This window comes from Bombus vosnesenskii, unplaced genomic scaffold (genome assembly GCF_011952255.1).
Source record: "Bombus vosnesenskii isolate JDL3184/JDL3185 unplaced genomic scaffold, Bvos_JDL3184-5_v1.1 scf7180000015759, whole genome shotgun sequence".
NCBI classification, from domain to species: Eukaryota; Metazoa; Arthropoda; class Insecta; order Hymenoptera; family Apidae; genus Bombus; species Bombus vosnesenskii.
Window position 1 is genome coordinate 10,883 of NW_022884137.1, and position 22,798 is coordinate 33,680.

General features: G+C 38.9%; 1 protein-coding gene across 6 annotated transcripts; it reads right to left on the minus strand.

Annotated features, from left to right (window-relative positions):
- Positions 1–11,450: 11,450 nt before the first annotated feature.
- LOC117241362 (translation machinery-associated protein 16 homolog) lies at positions 11,451–15,126 on the minus strand. 6 transcript variants are annotated; one of them, XR_004494963.1, is made up of 5 exons: positions 14,915–15,101; positions 12,074–12,165; positions 11,812–11,956; positions 11,587–11,727; positions 11,451–11,491 (listed from the first exon to the last, which is right to left on the minus strand). XR_004494963.1 is itself a non-coding variant. In XM_033507303.1 (3 exons), the coding sequence occupies exons 1-3, from the start codon at positions 14,957–14,959 to the stop codon at positions 11,854–11,856; spliced, it is 240 nt and encodes a 79-aa protein (XP_033363194.1). In that variant the 5' UTR covers positions 14,960–15,126; the 3' UTR covers positions 11,839–11,853. The 6 variants fall into 6 exon arrangements, 1 of the variants encoding a protein (XP_033363194.1); XR_004494958.1 differs by having other exon boundaries at positions 11,481–11,520; positions 14,915–15,068; XR_004494959.1 differs by having other exon boundaries at positions 11,481–11,520; positions 11,799–11,956; positions 14,915–15,068.
- Positions 15,127–22,798: the final 7,672 nt, after the last annotated feature.

Below are 22,798 nucleotides of genomic sequence, written 5' to 3' on the forward strand. Positions count from 1 at the left end.
ATGCAACTCTGCACTACCTTATCCACCTTCTCGCGCATGCCCACAAACCGATAGTCCCTTTTTAATAACGCTTCCGTTTTAGTGATGCCCAGATGGCCGTGTTCGTGAGCTCGTCGAACCACTCGAGTCTGCATTGACTTTGGCACGCCCAGCAATGGTATCTCCTTTATTTCTTTGTACAAAACTTCGTCCTTTGAAACGTATCCGCCAGCTTCGTGCTGTTCGATGTTGTCCCGGATCTACCGCAGATTATCTTCTTGCAAATGCGGCTTCCTTAGCCGTGCAACAATCCTTTGTTCGTCCTCGTCTAGCAGCATGACCATGAGCAACGGATTTCGACTTAGCGCGTCGATGTGCAGTATGCTCCTCCCTGGCCTAATTGAATTGCTCTAAAAGAATTGCCCACTTCGCAACACGCTCTGGTCCTTCTTCTCCTCCTTTCTTCCCTTTTTCTCCTGACCTCCATCTCCCTTTCTTTAGAAAGCCGGCATTTCATCGCCTTTGTGCAGAAATCATAAAACCTATCTCCAAAACCGCTCCTCCGCGGCCATCTTCTCAACGGCCCGGTTCTCCAATTTAAAGTCTTCACCGATCGCGACCTCCAACTCCGTTCTCTCCTCCGTCCATCTAGGGCACCAAAAGAGCACATGTTCGGCGTCATCCAGCACCGCACCACAATCCCAACAACTGGTGTGCGACTCTTTGCCGATCCTATGACGGTACCAGTTAAAGATACCGTGTTACGTAAGGATCTGCATCTGTATGGTAGTTGATCTTCCTCTTTCTTTTGCAGAAGATCAGCGGATCTTCTACCAGTCTCGTAGTTCAATTGTGGGGTTGTGGAACGCCCACTCCAATCTCCACCTGTCCTCTGCCTCCGTCTCCAAATCCTTCTTTCCTTGCCCAACATGTGCCATTTCTTCAGGGCTCTCGTTGATCCGCCTCTTCACTCCATACTGCTTCCACCGCAACCATGCCTTGATGTAAATCGGCATGCTACCGGTAAGCACACACAGACCCCCATGTGACACCGTACGGTAGGCAGTAGACATACGGATCAACGCCGCCCTTTATGCCCTTCTCATGATCGTCCTATTTGTTTCTCTTCCCAGGGAGGAGGCCCATATCGGTGCGTCATATAGAACCACAGACTCCCAGATACCATAATACAGTCTCCTGACTAAATCGTTGGGCCCGCCGACGTCTGGGAGTAGGCTCCGTATAGCGCCCAAGAACCGTTCCGCTTTATCACAAACTGCTTTGAGGTGGGGGAGAATCCCCTAGCACTATCCAACACTACCCCTAAGTACTTCACAACACGGCTAGTGGAAATCTCGCCCCCATCCCCCACGTCGAAGTTAAAAATCGTCGGTATAGTCTTCCTTGTTAAGAGGATAACCTCCGTCTTCTCCCTGGCCAGGTGCACTCCAGTCTCGCAGCACCACCTAGTGGCCAAGGCTATGATCGCCTTTATCTTCTCATTGACGCCGTGGAACCCTCAGAGCTTGAGTAGAACCGCCAGATCGTCGGCGAACGCTACTGCTTCGGTATCCTTCTCCCGGTCCAGCGCTTCCAGCACCTCGTCATACACGAGATTCCACAGTAACGGTCCTAAGACCGATCCCTGCGGAACCCCCGTGTAGACGTTCCTCCCTACGACACCGTCACGACAGTGTATCAGTATTCTCCTCTCAGCCAGATAGTCCGCTAACAACTCCTGTAGCCGTCCCGGTAGCCGTCTCCTTCGATCCTCCTCCATTATCCTCTCCCACCTTAGAGTGTAGAAGGCGTTCTTCACATCAAGGGCGACCAGAACACACGCCAGGCCCTTCCTTCTGCACTCTTCAGCAACTGCGACCGTCCTATCCAGGGCTTCAAGAGTCCCCCTCCTTTATGAAGAAAGCCATACTGGTCCCTATGAAAGAGATCCAGACCAACGCTCCTTTCGATGAGCATTTTCAGCGTGTGCTTCCACACCTTTCTCAACGCCGACAGTATGCTAATCGGCCTATACGCCGATGACGTCGCAGGATCTTTGCCAGGCTTGGGTATTAGTACCACCCTAGCCTATTTCCATACCGCCGGTATTTTTCCATAGGTATTAATTCCGTTGAGCACTGTCAGGAGAACGCTAGGCTTTTGCTCCGCCAATATTCTCACTACAGTGCCAGGAATCCCATCCACTCCAGCCGCCTTCCTGGAATCGCATTTCCCAACGGCCATCCTCATGTCTACTTCCTCGATGCCTAACCCTCCTTCTTCGCCAGGTAGGATCGATGTCTCTTCCTGTGCAGTTCGCTTCTTCCAACTCTCCTCCTTGCTACGCCCGATCGCCCTTTTCAGCCGCCTCCTAGCATCCTTGAATTCGGCCACCAGGACCTCGGCATCATCCTTGCGGGCTGCCACCGCTCGCTGGGCTCTTTTTCTAGCTCTTAGAATTCGCTCCTTAACGTAGCGAGCTCATCGCTCCACCAATAGTTGGCGCTCCTCTTCGCACTCGCCGCGTATCTCCTCTTCAAGTCCACGGCACACGTATGCTCCAGACTCATGTGCAGCCCTTCGCCGCATGCCGTCTCGTCAAATTTAAAACCATTTTCGTCATAGACTCCGTCATATTTGTTTAAAAAACCCTCTACATCCATCTCTTTTGTCAAATATTTAAAGGCGCCACCCTCCACTCGCTTAATATTATCCCTAAACTTATGCTCAATATAAAAATGGTCAGAGGCTGAGTACCAACCTAGGACCCTACTCCCCCTCCAACTCAGCCTTATTCGTCTATTAACACTAAGTATATCCGGGAAACTAGTCCTTTCATTTCTCAGAAAGGAATAGTTTCCCGTCGTCCTAATAGGTATAAGCTCGTTCCTCGTTGTAACGTCCAGCAGACATGTTCCCCTACGGTCCGTCTTAGACCCCCCCCCCCCACCGAGGATTTTGCATTAAAGTCACCGGCAACCATAATCGCCGGTGCTCTTTTTCTCCCCTCCTTTATGATCCCTTCCAGTTCCTTCAAATAATCGTTGAACTGGCCCTTACTCTTATTAGAGGAACAATACCCACTGACGCAAAATACGTCACAAACCCTGAACCCTACAATCCCTACATTTCTTATCAGGGTCTCGCTTGCCGCATGTTTTCCATTAAACAGGGTGACCCATATCGATGCATCCCCACCCTCGTCATTAAACCAAAATGGCAACTGCCTATAGGGCTCGGAGATGACCACAATGTCCACCCTGCTTTCGCATACGCACTGCATCATTAGGTCTTGCGCAAGCCTGCATCTATTTAGATTTATTTGTAGAACCCTAACTGGGCCCCCGTCTATTCCTAACACCTAAACGCTCCATAGGGCACGCCAACGAACCCGTTACATGCCTTGCATTTATGCCACCATGTTTCAGACACATTGCGCATCTCGGCTCTTTATCACAATCTCTCATTATATGCTCAGCGCTGCCGCTCCTCCTACACAACTCCCTGCCATGACATGCAACAGTACACCCTGCCGCCACATGCCCCAACATGTGGCACCTATAACAACGCCGAATATTAGCTAACTGCCTTACAGAAGCTATCGTTAACCCCGTTCTCAGCCTCCTCTCTCTCGTCACTAGGCACTCCACTCGCTGGGCGGACCACCACCGCCTCTTGCGTGCCCCATGGTGCCGCTTTTATAGATTTGACTTCTATATCCGCATTCTCCTCAATTGCCGACTGCGACCTGATCTCGTCCACCAGCTCTTCTTTGCTGGTGAGGGGATCGATGTTCCTTATTTGTAGGGTCGCCCTGTTCACCAGAGCGGCCACCTTCGTACTATCACTCAAGGCGGCTCTCAATTTGGCCGCCTCCTCGCTAACCACCACCGTCCTATCGAATTCAATTAGGCCCGCTCTCGTCCTACGGACCCCCGTGGCTCCCTCCAATGAACTCCTCACCTCCATTATCCTCTTATAAACATGAAGCCATTCGCAACCTTCCCTTCCTCCACCTTAATTAGAATGGCTTCCTTCCTCCTCCTGTTCCTTGGTACGCTCTCTCTTCGGCACCAACCTGCCGTTTATTTCCCGGACGCACCATCGGGGTAGCTTGCTCTAAGGAAGCTTTCCTCTTCCTCTTCCTTTTTTCTACCCTCATCCACCCTTCGGAGTCCTCGCTGAAGTCATCCCTTATCGCTCTGTTCTCCCTCCCACACGCCTCGGCGTATGTGACCTCTCCTCTTCGGGGCCTCTTATACTCCCCAACTCTCATAATTTCAGCCGGCGATACTATCTTTCTTTTTGGGTATCCGCCCTTAGCTATCGTCACTTCTCTCTTCATCTCTGCCCTGTCTGCCCTTTTTTTAACCTCGACAGGCTCTCTCCTTCTCCTTCTTCCTGTTTCCCTGTGATCCCCACACTGCTCCAAGGAAGACAGGATGCTTTTCATCAGGTTGCCATGTCAGCACATGCCCTGTCACGATCAATCCTTTGAAAACTGCGTTTATGAATTTCTGGAAAACAGCTGGTGAATTGCATAATCCGAACGGCACACTAATAAATTCATACTGTAGGAACTGTAAATGCTGTATATTTCCTGCTACTTTCTCCGACATGAACACGAAAGAATCTATTCTTGGGGTCCAACGTACTGAATACTATCGATCCCTGTGACAAATCTAATTGATCCTCGATCAAGGGTAGCGGGTATCTGTCTTTCACTACCTTTCGATTCAGTCGCCTATAGTCGACGCAAATTCTAGTTGAACCATCTTTTTTTTCAATCAACGCGATCCGGCTTGCATAGTCGGAATGTGACTGGCGTATTATTCCGTCATTCAGCCACATTTTGATCTGACCGTTGACTTCGACCTTATCTTGCGGGGATAACCTTCGCGGTCTTTCATAACCGGGAAGATCATTTTGTAATATTAGATTCATTTCAACCCCTACTTCGAGCGTTTTCTGCGGCTTATAATTTCGAATCAGATTCTCTATCGCCTGCTTGTATTGTATATTCGTGATATGGGACAAATCTACCTCATGCCTCCCCCACTCGCAACTTTAGCACTCAAATACCTGAAGGCTCTTTCTGGGATTCTTCCGGGTATCCTTAATTTACCAATTTTTATTGCCGGGTCTTTAATAAACCAGGTGTCTTTTTCGCTATTACCTGGAACATTTGACTTTTCTCTGCTGATATTTTCATGCCCCGACCTCTCCAGGTATTTCTGAAGCTCGTCTATCTGGCTTTGTGCCGCCCTCGTATTTTCACCAAGCAAGACGATATCGTCTGCGAAGGCCAACACAGAGACTTTGTTCCCTTCATTTATATTAATGCCTCCGATATTCTTTTCGATTACTTCAAGCAGCGGTTCGAGACACAAGTAAAATAGCAGCGGTCATAAAGGATCACCCTGCTTGACTCCTCTGAGAACTTCTACCTCGACCTCTATATTATTATTCGTTTTGATCGTAGTTTTACATCCTTTGTACATTTCATTTATAATTTCAATTATGGGGGTCGGAACGCCTTTTCTCGCCAGACATGGTTTTATAGCTGAATGGGGTATAGTATCGAAGGCCTTAGAGATGTCCAATATTGTGAAAATTCCCCTTCGATTTCTTTTACTATAATTTAAGGCTGCGCTCATTAGGTCAATATTGATTTTACATCCACTTTCGGATGTAAATCCTTTGTGCCTTTGTTGAGAATTGTGGATCTTTGAAGCCGAAATAATGTTATAGGAACATTAAATGTATATTGACAGTTATTACTAAAATAATGATATATTTATTACATGAACGATTCTATATATATTTATCGATTCACACTTGCACGCGTCTCAGAACCTTCTACACCCGACTCTTCATCGACGACTCTTAACCGACTGACTGTTTACATTCCTTTGTTTCGAGACGCTGCGCACACACACATACTTCCACACACTGATATATACATATAAGTATTTCTACTACGCACTTAACTCAGTCCAGCACAGAAAATTACACATATCTCAACACACCTCCTTAATTTTTTGTGCTGCATATTTATAGTGGGTCTCGTTGTAACTGTTTTGAAATCGAGTTAAATAATTTACACTATAGCTAACGTCTAATCTTGTTCCAGTACTAATATATAACAAAGCTCCTATGAGATTTCTATATCTTATATCGTCTAAAGCTGATTGTGCGGGTTCTAAACTTAAGTTTTGTTCCATTGGTGTAAAATATAATTTACTGTTTTCTATATTATAATGTTTCGCTAATGACTCTATATAACTACTTTGATCCAGTTTCATCTCACACTTCTTATTATCGTATTCAATGTTTATTCCTAAGTAAGTCTTTACTTCACCCAAGTCCTTCATCAAAAATTTGTTTGACAATTTTTTTTTAATTTCATCGATTTTTCTTATGTTTTTTCCACATATTAATAAGTCGTCTACGAATAGAATTAAATATATAACATCATCGCTCTCATACTTCATATACAGACAATAATCGCTCTTACTTCTTTGAAATCCTAATTTTTTCATATATTCGTCGAAACATTCATACCAAGCTCTTGAACTTTCACGCAATCCATATAACGCTTTTGATAATTTACATACTTTCCCGCTTTTATCGTCGTAACCTATAGGTTGTTTTACAAATACTTCCGATTTTATAGTTCCGTTTAAGAAAGCTGTTTCTACATCCATTTGCATAATCGTCAAACCATATTGACAACAATAAGATAGTAATAACTTCAACGTTTGCATTTTTGCTACTGGAGAGTATAAATCTTCCAGTACTTCTTTTTGTTGGAAGCCTCGAACAACTAGTCGCGCTTTCTTACTATTATCAGATTTATTCGTATATATCCATTTCAAGTCTAATACTTTTTTGTCTTTTGGTTTTTCTACTAATTGCCAGGTCTTATTTTTCATTAAACTATTCATTTCTCGATCCATTGCTTCTTTACATGAACCGCTGTCATCTCCACTTAAAGCTTCTTCATAGGTTTCATAGGACTGTGTGCACTAACTATATTCACATAAATGAAATATGAGCTCGTTTGACCATATCTTTGAGGTTTCTTTCTTTCCCGTCCTGACCTTCTCAAATTACTTTCTGTGTCCTCAAGTTTTTCTTCTGATTCGTTACTTAAATTTCTCTCCTTTTTTATTGCAACCTGCTCGACCTTTTCGTTTACATCCGAATGTTCGTCAAAAACCTTTTCTGTCTCATTGCCTGGTCCATCTTCTCCTCGAAATCCTACTAAATTATCATCTTCACCTATAAATTCTACGTGTCTTGCAATTACAATTTTATTATTAACTAGTATCCTATATCCATTGTTTTCATAACCTACAAGTATCCCAGTGTCTGCTTTTTTGTCCCATTTCGAATTTCTTTTAACTTCGGGTATTCTTACGAAAACTCTACTTCCGTACAATCTTAAATTATTTATATTCGGTTTCCTTTTTAAAAATATTTCAAATGGTGTTTTATTTTCATATGTGTTTGTAACGGTTCTATTTTTTAAGTACGCCGCGGCTCTAACTATTTCCGGCCAATATTTAATATTCAGCTTTGAATCATGTAATAAGCATCTAGCGGAATTCATGATTGTTCTATTGTAGCGCTCAGCTGTTCCATTTAACTCGTGAACATAAGGTGGGCATGGTTCTACGACAATTCCCTTTTCCCTAGTTAGATTGTACATGCTTTTGTTCATATATTCTTTTCCATTATCGTATCTTAATCTCTTTATCTTTTTACCAGTAAGATTTTCGACTTTGTTTATGTAATCAAGGAAGCAATTGTAAACTTCACCTTTTGATTTCAAAGTATAAATCAATGCACACTTACTGTACTCATCTATAAATGTCAAGAAATATTTGGATCCATCAAACCCGGTATTATTATGAGGTCCATTTAAATCGGTATGTACTAATTCTAAAATCTCGCGTGCTCTTCTACGGTTATTTTGGAAGGGTACATTTCTACATTTTTAGCATGAGATTCTTGCCTTTCAATGTAACTACTTATCTTATATAAACCATGATCTTTGAATGCTATCCCTATCAACTTTCTGTATTTGTTATATATCTTTAAAGTATTTCCTGCTGAGACTATCTTACTTTCATTCGTTACTCTCGCATAGCTAATTAAGTTATTATCCATTTCTTTCACGTAAAATACATTAGACATTGTAATTTTAATCCTCCTTTTGTTTACTTCAAAGTAAGTTAAAATTTTTCCGACTTTTGTTCCTTTTAGACTTCTACCGTCTCCTAACTTCACATTTATCGGGTTTTTTAAATTTTCGTACTCAACAAAATAAGAGTCATTATATATAATGTGATCTGAACATCCACTATCCAATATCCAATCTATTTTTCGCGTATCGCTAGTACATACCGTAATTTCATTTTTATTATTTTCGCGCTCTACTCTCGTTAGGAAAGATCCAATTTCTTGGTCGTCGTAGCCCTCGTTGTGTGAATAATTTGCGTCGTGTTGACTTGCCTCGTAGTAGCGTTGTTGCCGGCCTCTGCTTTGTCCTCGTTGGCCAAATCCTCGTTGGCCGTATCCTCGTCTTCTTTGGCCAAAACTTCGTCCGCCGCGACCCCTATTCTACTGCGGCTGATACGCACCTCCTTGCTGTTGCGTTCTTCCATTGTTTGCGCCATTGTTTCCGCCTCTATACGTGTTTGTGCAATTTTTTGCCATGTGACCGTACTTTCCACAGCCATAGCACTTTATGTCCTTTTTTTCGGCTGTAAATACATTTGACTTTGTTCTATCACTTTCTTTCTTGCTACGCGTTTCTCACATTATAATTTTATTTTTCAAAAATTCACAAGTCCGATCACTTTCTTTCACTGAGTCGATTAAGTCACCAACATAGCTCAATGATTCTGGTAGTGCTTTCAGCATGTAGTCGAGTTTTTCACGTTCGCTTACATTTGCATCGGCACTCTTTAATTCATTGATAGTTTTTTCAAATTCCGTGAAAAATGAATTTGATTCTTCAAAGTCTTTCAACCTCATCATGTCTAGTCTACTTCTTATACAAATTTGCACTGCTGTTGATTCCTTCATATACATCTCATCAAACTTTTGCATTATTTTTAAAGCAGTGTCTTGATCACCAACAAATTCTAATTGCTCATTCGTTATACTACTATAGATGTAGTTCATCGCCCATTGATTCTTTTCATCCCACTTATCTTGCGCATCCGTGTCCATTTTCTCTCGTGTAGCCGGTTCATAACATTTTTTACACTTTAGATACATTAATATTCTTTTCTTCCACATTCTGTAATCGCGTCCATCGAATATTTGAACCTTAATTTCGTCGTCCTTTGGCATCTTGATTCGTTTTCTATATTCACACCTTTTTTTTTTTTCAAAAAATAATTCTCTTTATTATCCAAAATCTTTTTATTTGTTCTACCAATAGCCTTTTTATCTCTTCAGAACTTATTTCCAATTTTTTATTCCTTTTTATAAATCGACTTTTATACATTCACTCCCGGTTACACGTGGTTCCATAACATTAAATCTCGGCAACCACGATCTTCTACCATGTTGAGAATTGTGGATCTTTGAAGCCGAAATAATGTTATAGGAACATTAAATTTATATTGACAGTTATTACTAAAATAATGATATATTTATTACATTGACGATTCTATATATATTTATCGATACACTTGCACGCGTCTCAGCACCTTCTACACCCGACTCTTCATCGACGACTATTAACCGACTGACTGTTTACGTTCCTTTGTTTCGAGACGCTGCGCACACACACATACTTCCACACACTGATATATACATATAAGTATTTCTACTACTTAACTCAGTCCAGCACAGAAAATTACACATATCTCAACAGCCTTATATTTTGATCTATACCCCGTCTTAGCCGCCCATCGAGGATTGATGAGAAAATGCGGCCTAGAATTGGGCCGATCGTAATTGGTCGCCAGTTCTCGACCATATTTCCATCTTTATTAGCCTTCCATGCGGTCGGAAAATAGGAACTATACCATAATATATTTGTCGGAGATGAAAGAACACCGGAGCCTTCGGAATTTTGGATAATCCCGCAACATTGTAACCTAGAGTCTACTATAGCTGTAAGTGAACAATTGTAGTTATTCAATCCGATTGTAATTGTTCGAGAGTTGTGATAATGAGCTTTGGCTCGAGGCGACAGTCAGTCACCGAACGTAGCCGCGGTCACAGGATGAACGGTTTGTCTAACAAAGGCATGGAATAATTCTATAGCTCTCCTTAAGAAGGAAATAGTTGTAACACTCGACAGTAAACATTCCAACGGTCCCTGTCCCGTAGCTCGCCACACGCAGACCCTGTTCTTCGAGTAAGATGATCGAGTAAGATCGATCGTATATATATATATGTAACTATGCACTAAATTTGAAACGTATGCGATGTATTGAAAGTTTTAAAAGTTTCTTTCAAGTTTCAGATATTTAATCTAAATTAGAGATATATTAGTAAAACATGAAATGAAATATATATATTTACATTATAATTTTTAAACATATTCGTATTTTTAAACATCATTAACTAAATTTCTAAATAATTAAGAATATACTGCTTCTTATTAAATAGGTACGAAATGTTTTTATTAGCGAGAAGCTATTAAAAGTGATGGTTGACAAATTGTATCGATATACCACAAGTTGACGAAGTATACCAGTAATAATTTAACAAAGCAAATTCTTCACTGCGATCTTCGAGAGAAATTCCTTGGAATTGGAATTGTTGTAACGAACGCAGCTGCATTTATAACATGCGACATAAGTAAACTCTTTTATATACTAAGCTATTTGATTAATGCTAAGTATGTAAGAAATCTAAAAAGCTTTTAAAATCGTATATTTATCATTGTACTATTGATTTTCCTACCATTTCGAAATGTACAACTTTGAGAGTAATTACTATATCTTCGTTCTTAAATAATGGAGCAGCTAGCGAAAAAAATGAAGGAAAGGCGGAGAAACGATGCAGAATATTCATAACGTGCACGTGATTCATCTGCATGTTTCAGTTTTGTTGTATATTTCACAATCGAACATTTTCTTTTCTCTTCTATCGTACTCTTGTATCTTGTGACGTGACTGTTTCTCGTGGGAGATAAGAGCAAGACGAAATGCGGTTTTTAGCATTTCGCAAACAAAAAAGGACGAAACTGTTCGCTTTTCTTCTGTTTTCTTGTTTTTAAATAGAGATGAAAGATAAAAAGACATATCTACAGAATTTATTCTATTTCCATTACACTATTTTCATCTAAATCAATTGGCTTGCTGAATAAATTCTTCTTGTTTACAGGCATAGCTAATAGAGATTTGGATAGTCTAATATGGCTTATTTTCATTCTTTTTCTTAGCTCTAATACTTTCTTTAAATCTTTCTCGCCAAACCTTATAAATTTAAAATTATTCGCACACTGTAATTCATTATTCCAATTCAATAACATTTCACACTGAGTTGCATTTAAAATATCAGAAATTTCTGAAAAATAAAGGAGGGTTTGTACATCAGGATATATTGAAAATAAATTTGGCTGTAATTCTTTACCTATTCCACGTGTATGATATTCTCCTAGTTCTTTCTACTCTAATTATATGTTCCCTCCTAGCATGCTGTCTACTCCTGTTGCTACCTATAGACCTTTTAATAGTAATTTCTTCCATTTCTTCATCATTTCTTGCTACATACCTTTGGATCAAATATAGAACTGTAACTAATCACATCTTTAATGTACAATCTCTGTATCATCATGTGTATACATTTTTGTTTTACCTCCGTTTCTAACAAACTTGCAGTTATCTCTGGAGTATAGGGTCACACGCCTGGAATCATATTGTTTCTGATCCACGATATTTTTTCTCCTATTGAATTCTGTTTTATCAAGCAGGACATTTCTGCCTTCTGTCTATTTGATATTCTGAAACAAAACACATTGTCCATTTCCTTCTTTATTACACAAAAGTATTATATAATCATATAAAATAAATGAAATGTACATAACAAAATCACATAATTTAATAGTAATTGTATTTACTTTTTGGCTTTTTTCGTAATAGCGATAGACTTTCTGCTATTTGGGTGTATCATTTTCTTTGGCTTCAGGAATTCTTTTCTCATTGCAGTGGCCTATAAAAGACAACAAAATAAATTAGTTAAAATATTACCATGGCTATGAATTATTTCGATTATCCTAATCATCAAAACTCCAACTCAAGCTATCCGTGTACTCAATGTATAATCATGCACAGGCGAATCGTCGACAGTATCACACGCTTAGAAGCACTAATAGAGTAGACAAAACATCCTACATGCCACAGCTATCGAAACAATAACCAGATAGCAACGGATAGGCGCCTCTGATATACACCCGACGATAACTTCAGAGGGACTAAAACCTCAGTACAAGAAGTCTCCCAAATCAGCGTTCTATACCTCTTTGTTATAACACCCTGAACCGTCACTCTGTTGGATTCATACAATAAATTTTACCACTATATCTAAAGTTTAATTCTTTAACTTATTTGTGAAACGTTCGAACTGCGACTCGAGGAGATCACCGGTGATTTGTCAATTTCGTGATTTGTTGTGTCTCGTATATGATAACAGCAACGACGGCGACGCCTATCGATAGTAAAAGTAATATCGAAGTATACCTTCCTACCATGACATTTCCGGGCTAACAAACTTCAAAATTGGTTTCTTTTGTTTCAAGATATTTTTATCTATTTTTTTTTTAATCTTATAATGATAACCTATTTTAAAATGTGCAATATTTGATAAATGTACATTAGTAAAATTTCATACGAAGAAAGTTTTGGGAATCCGTATTATATTCAGCGAGCAGAAAACGAAGACTTGACGGAAGTTGACAACAATGGAGATAAAAGTCTTTATCGTAATATTGTTTTTATTGATTTTAACGTCAGATGGAACGGGTTTCGACAGAAAACGATCCACCAAATTTCAAAGAGGTAACGAGCAAACTTCAAGTAAAAACGAGCAGAAGTCAACACCCGATTATTATTATTACTGCGACTCAACAGAGTTTGGAGTAGTATTATACAAAAGATTCCGTATTTGCGTTCTTGTTCGCCGTGCGACATGATAGAAATTGATTTCTCTTCCGCTTGTATCAGATGCGGGATTTTGGTTGATCCTTTTTCACCGGTCTCGATTATCCTATTTCTCTTTATTCGCCTATTTTTTAAACACAAATATAGATTTTTTACGATTATTTATATTGTTCATGACATCATTTGACGAATTCTTCGAGAACTTCGCAAGGGAACCAAGACATAAATGATATTTAAAATGTTTATAGCAGTTCTGAAGTAAAGAGAAGCGATATTAGTTTGAAATGATGGATCATTTCAATGACTTTATTATTTATTGCCTTAATAGCTATCTACATATTATTTTAGTTGCGTTTTTCTTTTGGATCGGAAATGACTATCCTGTGTTTCGTCAATAATTTGTCTTGCTTCTCTTGGTGCATTTCTAAATGTAGTATTGACATAAATGAATTTTTTACTGCAAGAGTTAACATCACTTTTTTTCGACTTCTCTTTTAGGTTACAAGAGTACAAAGCTATATATAGGCCAAAACATGTATGTATCTTTCGATAAAAGATAAATTTTTATTCAAAACCTACGAGACTGCACGCAGATATTTCAAATTGCAGCGAATATTATCACGAATACTTCGCGTTAAACGTGTTATATCTTTTAACATTTTCAGAGACGCGTAAACATCTGCAAGCTATTTATCACTTTATTCGATTGCATATTGTAGCGGCATATGAGTCATAGGACGATGCGAATCGAGAGTAACTCATGTTGTTGTTTTGCCTCGGGGCATTGATACCGTCTCGAGGTACGAAACTTGATAATAAACGAACTCCGGACAGAACAATATCGCCGCTACGCGCAACCGTCAACCGAAGTCGAATTTAAATTCGTTAGAGGGAGATCGTTAGAAGAGTACTGCCGATAGTTTTAAATACATTTGACTACACCAAATATCAACTCGTCTCATCACTATATACACCAACGCGTTTAATCAACCTCCACATAATCGAGAAATGATTTCAAATTTGACCCACGTTTCTATCGACTTCGCTTTCTTCTTTATTTTGGAAGAAATGCACATTCACTATTTATCAGCTAAGCGAACTCGAAACGAATGAAAATTCCCAACCACCACGTAGACCAAAGCCTATCAGCCTTTTCCGAACCTGTAGGTTACAACGAGATTCTTAATTAATTAATTCGTTTCTTACAGGCTACAGAGTCTGAGAATAAAGAATTTTTTGACCGTTTTGTTACGACCTATGTTAAAACCACATCATAGGAATAAGATAATAATACAGATCGTAATCATTATATATCGGTACATACTATCAATTTGATTGTGCAATTAAATAACATAATATCAAAAGTAATCAAATGTTGGGATACTTTTGCGCGATAGTGTATATGTGTAAAATAATATGATTCTATAAATTCATTCACAATAAATCAAAAACAATGTTGTGTTGCTTATTCTAGTAAACAATCCAACCATTTAACTGTAAGATATTTGGAAAGTTCATGTAACAAGCATACAATATGCCACCCGGAAGGTACCAACTACGTTCCTCTATGAAATTAGTACAAATGTTTCAAGACTTATATATTATTAACATTTCACGCAACGTTTTTATAAGGTACGTTAATCCGTAGAAATGACCCGTCGCAGTAAATTTATACATAGATCAGAGTTAGAAAATACAAAAGAACGATATTTGCTCTGAGTATACGAAGTTAAAATGGTGTTGGACGCAAATTAATTGGTTGGAAAGAGGCGCCTTGAAGCGTACTAAAAGAGGTAGCTTACCTCGTTGAAATACCATGGAACGAAACCCTGTTGGGCAATGGGCATTCTGCTGTAGCCTGGAATTCCCTTTGCTCCCGTATTCTTCTTCTGTTTTCCGTGGTTTTTGTTACAACACTCGCGACGTTTTCATTCAAACGAACACACAACGCATAAACGGAGAAAAACAAACGTTGAAGGTTGCGTCGCGTCACGCGAATCACTGACGCTACACTTATACGTTGGAAACAGGAACGAAACCGACGCAGGTGCAACACGGGGCCCGTGAAATGTAAACTATCGAACTACGTATAATAGCACACGAAAGTATTTCTATTGTTTGTATATATATATATATATGTGTGTGTGTATATTTGTGTGTGTGTGTGTGTGTGTGCGTGTTTGTGTGTGTGCGCGCGCGCGCGCGTGTGTGTATTCATATATATATTATAAATTGGTTATATATATATATATATATATATGTATAAGATTTATAAAATGAATGCTCGGTAAAATGTCTGTGATAAATAATACCAATTAAAATGGAAAAATTTTTAATTGCATTGCTTCGACTATACATATACATATACATATACTTAATGTGACTTACTTTGTATGAGAAAAATTCTGTTTGTCAATTCGATATCGAGAGCTGATAATGCTAACATACGATGAAACGATAACAGAAGAATCCGAATATTCAGAACTTTTCACGATATATGTTAAATAATATTATGAAATAAATTAAATAATTACCCCGCATTGCTTCCAGCGTACGTGTTCACGATTCTCGGCGAAACCGAATATGGCAGCAGGAAATCCACCAATCACAACTTCGGAAGAAAGTAAAGCGCGGGAAGAAATCGCGGCATCCAGCTTCCTGCGAATCTATTCTCGATCTCGATGTAAGCAGTAATCTTTCGATAATCGTTTTGCAAAATGGCGTGTCTTAAACGAAGTGTATAGTAAAATTCGTATTTGAGAGACGCATAAATAAACGATATCAGGCGATTTCCCGCGAGAAATTCACGTTCGGTTGCAACATAACATGTCACGTATGTATTTTCGTCGAAAACTGATTTCGAGGGACGTGTATATGTACGTATCAAGTTACTTGGCGAAAGTTCAACGACAGACTGTGACTATAAAACAGTATGTATGCCTATGTTTGTTGTCCGAGAATTGGAAGAATCTGTCATGTTTTGTTTACGTCGGCTGTAATGGAGTGGTGTTTTTGTCTTGTGGTAACTGAATATCTCAAACAACAAACTCGAGATTTCAATCGATCTTCGAAAAGAAGTCATACCCATTGGCCTTGGGTGAGTTGTGATTTCATTAACTTTTTAATTCATAATTGATAACATAAGGTTCTTGTAAGACCGATGAAAATATGGATAGCAACCAATTGCAATTGAATATCTGGCCTGTCTTGCACTATTGAAATTTTGCAAGTCACTAAAGTTACCAGCATTAATATGTTCCCTTGCACAAGTTTGACGATAACACAAATGAAATTTTACTAATTGCAAGTTATTTGATTATTCTATTTAACGAAAAATTATAAAATCATAAAATAGAATTCTATATAACCTGTAAATCGTAACTTGTCAATCTACTGGTACATATATTATAAATTGGTAAACTTTTGTGTGTGGGGGAGGGGGTGCTAGATGTAACACTGATACGACATTTTGAAAAAATATTTAATTATAATCATGAAAGGCGTTATTGAAATATTGAGTTTTTATTAATGTTCCTTGCAACTTCGAGTTTGCGTACTATATTTAAAATGTACATAAGATATAAAGTATATTGACAAGTAACAGTCACAAAATTGTTTCAAATGAGGATAATCATCCTAATATCAACTTATCAATTGTGATCTGATAAACAACAATTCAAAATACAGTTAAACTGTGTTCTACATACAATAATCTTTTTCGGAGGAGATTTAAATATATGAACATATTGTGATATTTTGTCCATAATAACATGAATAATATAAAGTTTCGTATTACATATACTCTATTTTTTAATATATTCTGCATATCTCATTTTATGACAACAGACAAGCAAACAATATTCCCATTATAAGCTTCGCTCTAATTTCGCATCGTTTCACCTGAATATATCGTGAAATTTCATCCCGTCAAAATTTTGCGTCAATCTTTTTTATCTTAAAGGATTAAAGGCAGTTGCAAAACGCCACGGTGTTTCGGGGTTTGTTTAAATTTCCGCCAAATGAAAAAGAAGTTTCGCGAAAAATGGTAGTTACTAACGGCACGTCTGGTTACAATTTTCGTTTACAATACTTTTGGCGAGTAAATATGACGTACTGGGTCGATACTAAGTAGTCGGTTGTCCCTGAAATTTGAACTGTTGAGAACGAGGTAATAACAGGGCGACTGGTTTGTTGCTGTGTAACGTATACACGTTTCTGAATAGTTTTCTACTTTAAATGAAATTAACTGCTACCGGACGGAGTTTCGACGTAGCGATAAACGCGCCACTGAAAAAAGCGACGAATGGGAATGGAAAATACGTAAAGATTTTTTTGACAAAATAAAGAATCATTTTGTCAGATTTCAAGAAGAGTTTGGGTAAATTCAATTTATGCTCTTTGCTACTTGACTTATGTTTATAACACTAAAAGTTATCTTTACAAGCAGCGAAGTGATTTAGTTTCATCCGTAGTTCGGTTGCTTCCAATTTTTTCATTTTCACATTGTGTAAATTTCGACCAATTGCGGGGAGACGTAATCGCGAGGAGAGACGTCAACGGGGGTCGTAAATCCCCGTTACGATTATAACAATCGACACCACGAATTGATCGATCCCCTGATTTCCGTTGAGATACTAGGGGTGATTGAGTTCGTATAACACTGTGATTCACAGAATTATAAATTATATATTTCCAACACTTAGATTACACTGACGTAGAGAAATAAATAGTTAACAACTTGTCGCACGAAGATGCGATAGATATGTACGCTAGAGCAGGGCTCTTATAATGGAAATTAATGTATTAATGGACTTAGCACTATAATATATTTAGGAGAGAAGATGTGTGTTCGACAACACCGAGAACCGACAAAAGATTTGCGTGAAGTATGCGACTCTCGCGCTATGTGTAGACTGCCGCGTTAGGCGTTAGTTTTTAGACTGCCTGTCGCTCTTTTTCTAATACGGAAGAAAAGTTCGGTGTGGTGTGCCCCTGTGCCTAAAGAACGCGGATTCGTTGTTCCCACTTTCGTTAGGAAAAGTGAGGGCAACGAACCGCGGTGTCGATTGGTCATGACCTGCACTACTGCTCGAAGGGATGAGTAGGGAGTCTCCTACCATCGTGGTGGATAGATGACTGTGTGCGTGAGAAAAACCTAGCTTGTTTTATTACAGGGCTATTCGGATTTTCCTAATGGGTGCATACCCGCTTTCTCCGTGTTTTAAGTGCGACTAATAAACCCAAGGACACCTCTAAAACCGACTGTGTTTCGAGAATATTTTTAAGCTTTAGAAATTCTTCAAGACAAACGGATTGAAGACACATGGCGAAACAATACAGGGAAGTGAAAGTTATGGTGGGTCCTTATGTGAGGGTCGAAGTGACGTTACGCAGGTCTGTTGTTGTCCGGTCGCGCGGGCTGGCGTGCAGATGTTTTAGGCGGCGTAACACATTGCGTATTACAATATTGATGTTAAAATATTATTATAGAAAAACATGTTAGCAACTTAATTTTCTATTTGTTCGTTTCTCTGTTTTCCTTATTCTGTTTTTGGATTTGTGGTGGATGATTTAAATAATGACGTGACGAGTTGATACTTGATATTGTCAAATATATTTAAAATTATTCTAAATACAGAATTGATCGCACGGGAGACAAGGATTTTGTAACGAATCCTAGCGGCTGCCATTTGTCGTTCACGCGCTGTTGCCGATACCGGATGCGCTAATGTCACGTAAAACAACAAAATAAAAAAAGAAATTTGAGGTGTAAATAAAAAAAAGAAACTTTATTTTTTTTCTAACAACAATTCACTTTACAATCCACTTCCAAACTCTAGGCGTGACTTTCCAAGACTGAAGCTCTTATGATTTGACTTTCGATCGAATCCGATTACTTTCTTTTGTCATCCCTCAACATCCCCACCATGCATTTGCATTTGCTAGGCGTCCGCGACCGTTGCCACGTGCTCTTTCTTCTAGAACCTTCGGCGGAAGGACCGTTGGGATGTTGATGGTTCATTAGACACTTCAGCGATATTGCCGCCGATTGTCGCCGATTGTCGCCGAGTGCCGCCACATCTTTATCTCCATCGTCAGTCCATCGGATTTGAAGTATGCCGGTCGTGACACTAACATTGTGGCGTCAGAGACGATGCGTTTTGACTCGCGAAAGGCGTTTTCGGTTTGCTTCGACCACTCGATTCGCCGCGAACAGCTCGTACGTATCTTTGTTCGCGGATCCGCGTAGTTTGTTGCACGGGTATACGTTTATATTGACACCGGTGTTCACAAGGAAAGAGATCCTTGGTGCCCTGTCCGTCACGAAAATGCGACGGGATACTAAAGCCATCGTCACATGCCGCGTTTACGGACGGCTGGTCTCGTTTCACTGGGTCCAGTTGCAAGGGGCCCGGCACTTCCTTGCGCGGTCTCGAAAGGTCTCGTGGTAATAGCAGAGACCAGACTTCTGCGGTCTATCCTTCGAATTTGATATCAATCTTGCCTTCCGTATGTAGAATAACGATGTGAGGTGGATAGTGGGTGAAGGTGCCCACAAGAAATACTCTTGATGTTCAACAAAAAAGTTAATTAAATTATTAACAATCAACAGTCAACAATTTATGATCAACAATTAACGACTAACGATTAACTATCAAGAGTCAATAATCACGTATCTCTAATTGTGTTTGCTTCGCTATGACGCTTAACCTTTCGCACTCCGCAGCTCGGGGCAGAATGAATCTTTGATTCGAAAGCAAATGGATTCTTTTCTTTGTTGCCCCTCGATATTTCCACTACGCACGCGTTTATTAGATGTCCGCAACGGTTGCCGCGTATGCATTCTTCCGAATATTCGGCGAAAGAACTGTAGGGATATCGATGGTACATTGGGCGTGTCGGCTTTACGCTTTGAAGGTATAGCGCTTTGTGTCGCGAAGCCGTTGGAAAGTTCCATGGTCGAGTGCCACCACAGATGCATGACGATTAGATACAAACGTTTCAAGTATTACAATTAATAGCTGATACAACTGCAACAAAACAGATGTCCTTTATGCAAGACTACTGAAATTACACAGCTACAATAAAATAAGGAATACGTCTGTACTATGGGAAACATAAATAAATATACACATAGTAGCTTATACAACATGTATGTGGAGGACGATTAAACGCGTTGTTGATTAATGACCAGACGAGTTGATACTTAGTGTAGTCAAATGTATTTAAAATTATTTGCAGTACAGAATTAGTCGTCGTTCGCTTAGTGTTGCTCGGTATGTGTATACAAGGTAATGCTTACGTTCGTTCGATATTAATTCGCTATAAGAATGTTCGATACTAACTGTCTTAACGATCGTGTTCTTTTATTTATACTCGGGGGAGTATCGAAAACTTTAAATTCAACCTCGGTTGACGATTGCACGTAGCGGCAACATTGTTTTGCCCGGGGTTTGTTTATCGTTACGCTTTGCTTGTCACGTAAAAGTAATGGGAAAATAATAATAAAAAAATGTTGGGTTCTTGAACCAGAGTTCGAGATACCTCTATTCTATAATAGGATTACAAGTGTGCGATTAAACTGTTACCGAAAGACTGAAGCCTCGATCAAGAACCAGCCCTTCTAGATGTTCGTTTATCTTATGTCTACGTGCCGAATTCATAATCCTTTATTTTGGGAGTCGGTGTCGTGTGCAAGGCGGTTCAGGTTTCCTGAGTCGGTTGGAGATATTTGTTGACGTTACATTCCCCCGGTGTTAGAGTGCGGCTGGTCCTCCAGACTCTTATTTTCGGTGTAGTGCCTCCTTTTGTATGCCCTTTTGGAATCTTACATGCCTTGCTTCGAGGATGACTGAATTGGTGTCTTCAGGTAATTCTCGTAATGGTTGTATTTCAGGTGTGGAATATGTGTTTAAAGGTGCGCTCTATTGGTCTAGAGATATTGCTTATACCTGTGTCTTTTTTTTTTCTTTGGTTTTACAACATAATACGCGAATACATAATTTGGAAGGTAGGCATTTGCTCATAATATCGAATAATCCTATTTTGTTAAATATACATATGTTCCTAGTAATGCTAGATCAATATAACTAATAATTTATAAGACACTTAGTTCCTATTTCTTAAGACTTCTAATTCTATGTTCATAATTAAGAGAGTTTACTTCGTTGGAAATTTGATTGAGGTGCATTCTATACGATTATACATTATTAATGATTTTTGGAGCGTTTTTAATTTTTGTTAGGATTTCTTCTAGACTGTCAGTTAAGGGTAAAGCTATAGTTTTAAATTTGTTTTGTAAGTTATATTGGTTTTTAAGTTATTGTTTTCATCAAAAAATTTATCTATATTTTTATTCATTAATTCTAAATTATCGTTATCCAGAGTTACAAATAGACTTCTAGAAATGGATCCAACAAAATTCAATGACCCTCTTCGGTAACAAGTGTGTGTCATAAATTTAATATGCATGATTACATTGTCTAAATTTCTTTTGCGAGCGCGTGTAATCATTTCATTGGAATACGGGCATTCACTTTTAAAATGTTCTGTTAACATTAGTCTAAATCTTTTAATTTCGCTGAGTTTTGCATATACATCCTTAATGTCTAAACCTATAATTACGTTTACGGATTCGCTATATAAGTATGCATGAGCTAATTTTTCTTGATATATAGAACTACCATTAAGGGGTATAACGTTTAGCTTAGCTAACTATGAAGAAGGTGAAGATCGTCCTGGAAAGTAAGGTTTAATACGGTTACCATGTATTTTCCTAATCGAGTGATTTACTATTATTTCATAATAAGGGGCTTTTCACTTTTTCAATGGTGTATGGCTCTGGCCATTCAGTATCTATCTTGTGTTCTTTATGATCGTTATGAATTAATACTAAATGTCCTTCTTTAAAAATAGATTGAGGTTTGGCAATTTTAGAGAAGTTTCTAATAAATTTTCTATAGTATCCAGCTAGCCCAAGGAATGATTTTACATCTGTAGGATTTTTTGGTAGTTTGAAATTCTTTACTGCTTCTATCTTTTTAGGGTTAGGTTTTACTCCATCTGCTGTCACTACATGTCCTAGATATTCTAATTCGGGCTTTAAAAATTCACATTTATCTGGTTGTATTCTTAGACCTACTTTCCCGAGTCTTTGGAATATAATGACTAAGTTTTTAGTATGTTCTTCTATCGATTGCCCGAATATAATGATATCATCGAGATAAACGAAACAGTGATTGTTAATCAAACCTCTTAACGTGGTATCCATCATTCTTTGAAAGGTAGCAGGTGCGTTCTTGAGCCCGAATGGCATTCTATTATAGTGGAAGTGTTCTTGTGGTGTGCTAAATGTAGTGTATTTCTTTGAATTATCGTCCATGGGTATTTGATGGAACCCTGAGGATAAGTCTAAAAAGGAGAAATATTTCTTATTTCCTAGCTGTGATAGTATATCGTCAATGTCAGGTAGTGGATACGCGTCTTGGTCTGTTAGTTCGTTTAACTTCCTAAAGTCAATCACTACTCGCCACTTTTGGTTCCCTGATGCGTCGATTTTCTTTGGAACGACCCAGACAGGAGAGTTATAGGGAGAGTCGGAGGGTTCTATAATCTCTTTGTTTAACATTTCAGTCATCTGTTTATTTATTTCGGTTTTATGATGTTCGGGAGGACGGTAGGATTTT

Excerpts from the sequence above, each read along its gene's own strand:
- LOC117241362 (XM_033507303.1), bottom strand. The coding sequence starts at position 14,959 with ATGCCCATTGCCCAACAGGGTTTCGTTCCATGGTATTTCAACGAG. Across the intron at positions 12,166-14,914 it reads TTCCATGGTATTTCAACGAG|GCCACTGCAATGAGAAAAGA; the intron begins GTAAGCTACCTC and ends TGTCTTTTATAG. Across the intron at positions 11,957-12,073 it reads ATTACGAAAAAAGCCAAAAA|AATATCAAATAGACAGAAGG; the intron begins GTAAATACAATT and ends GTTTTGTTTCAG.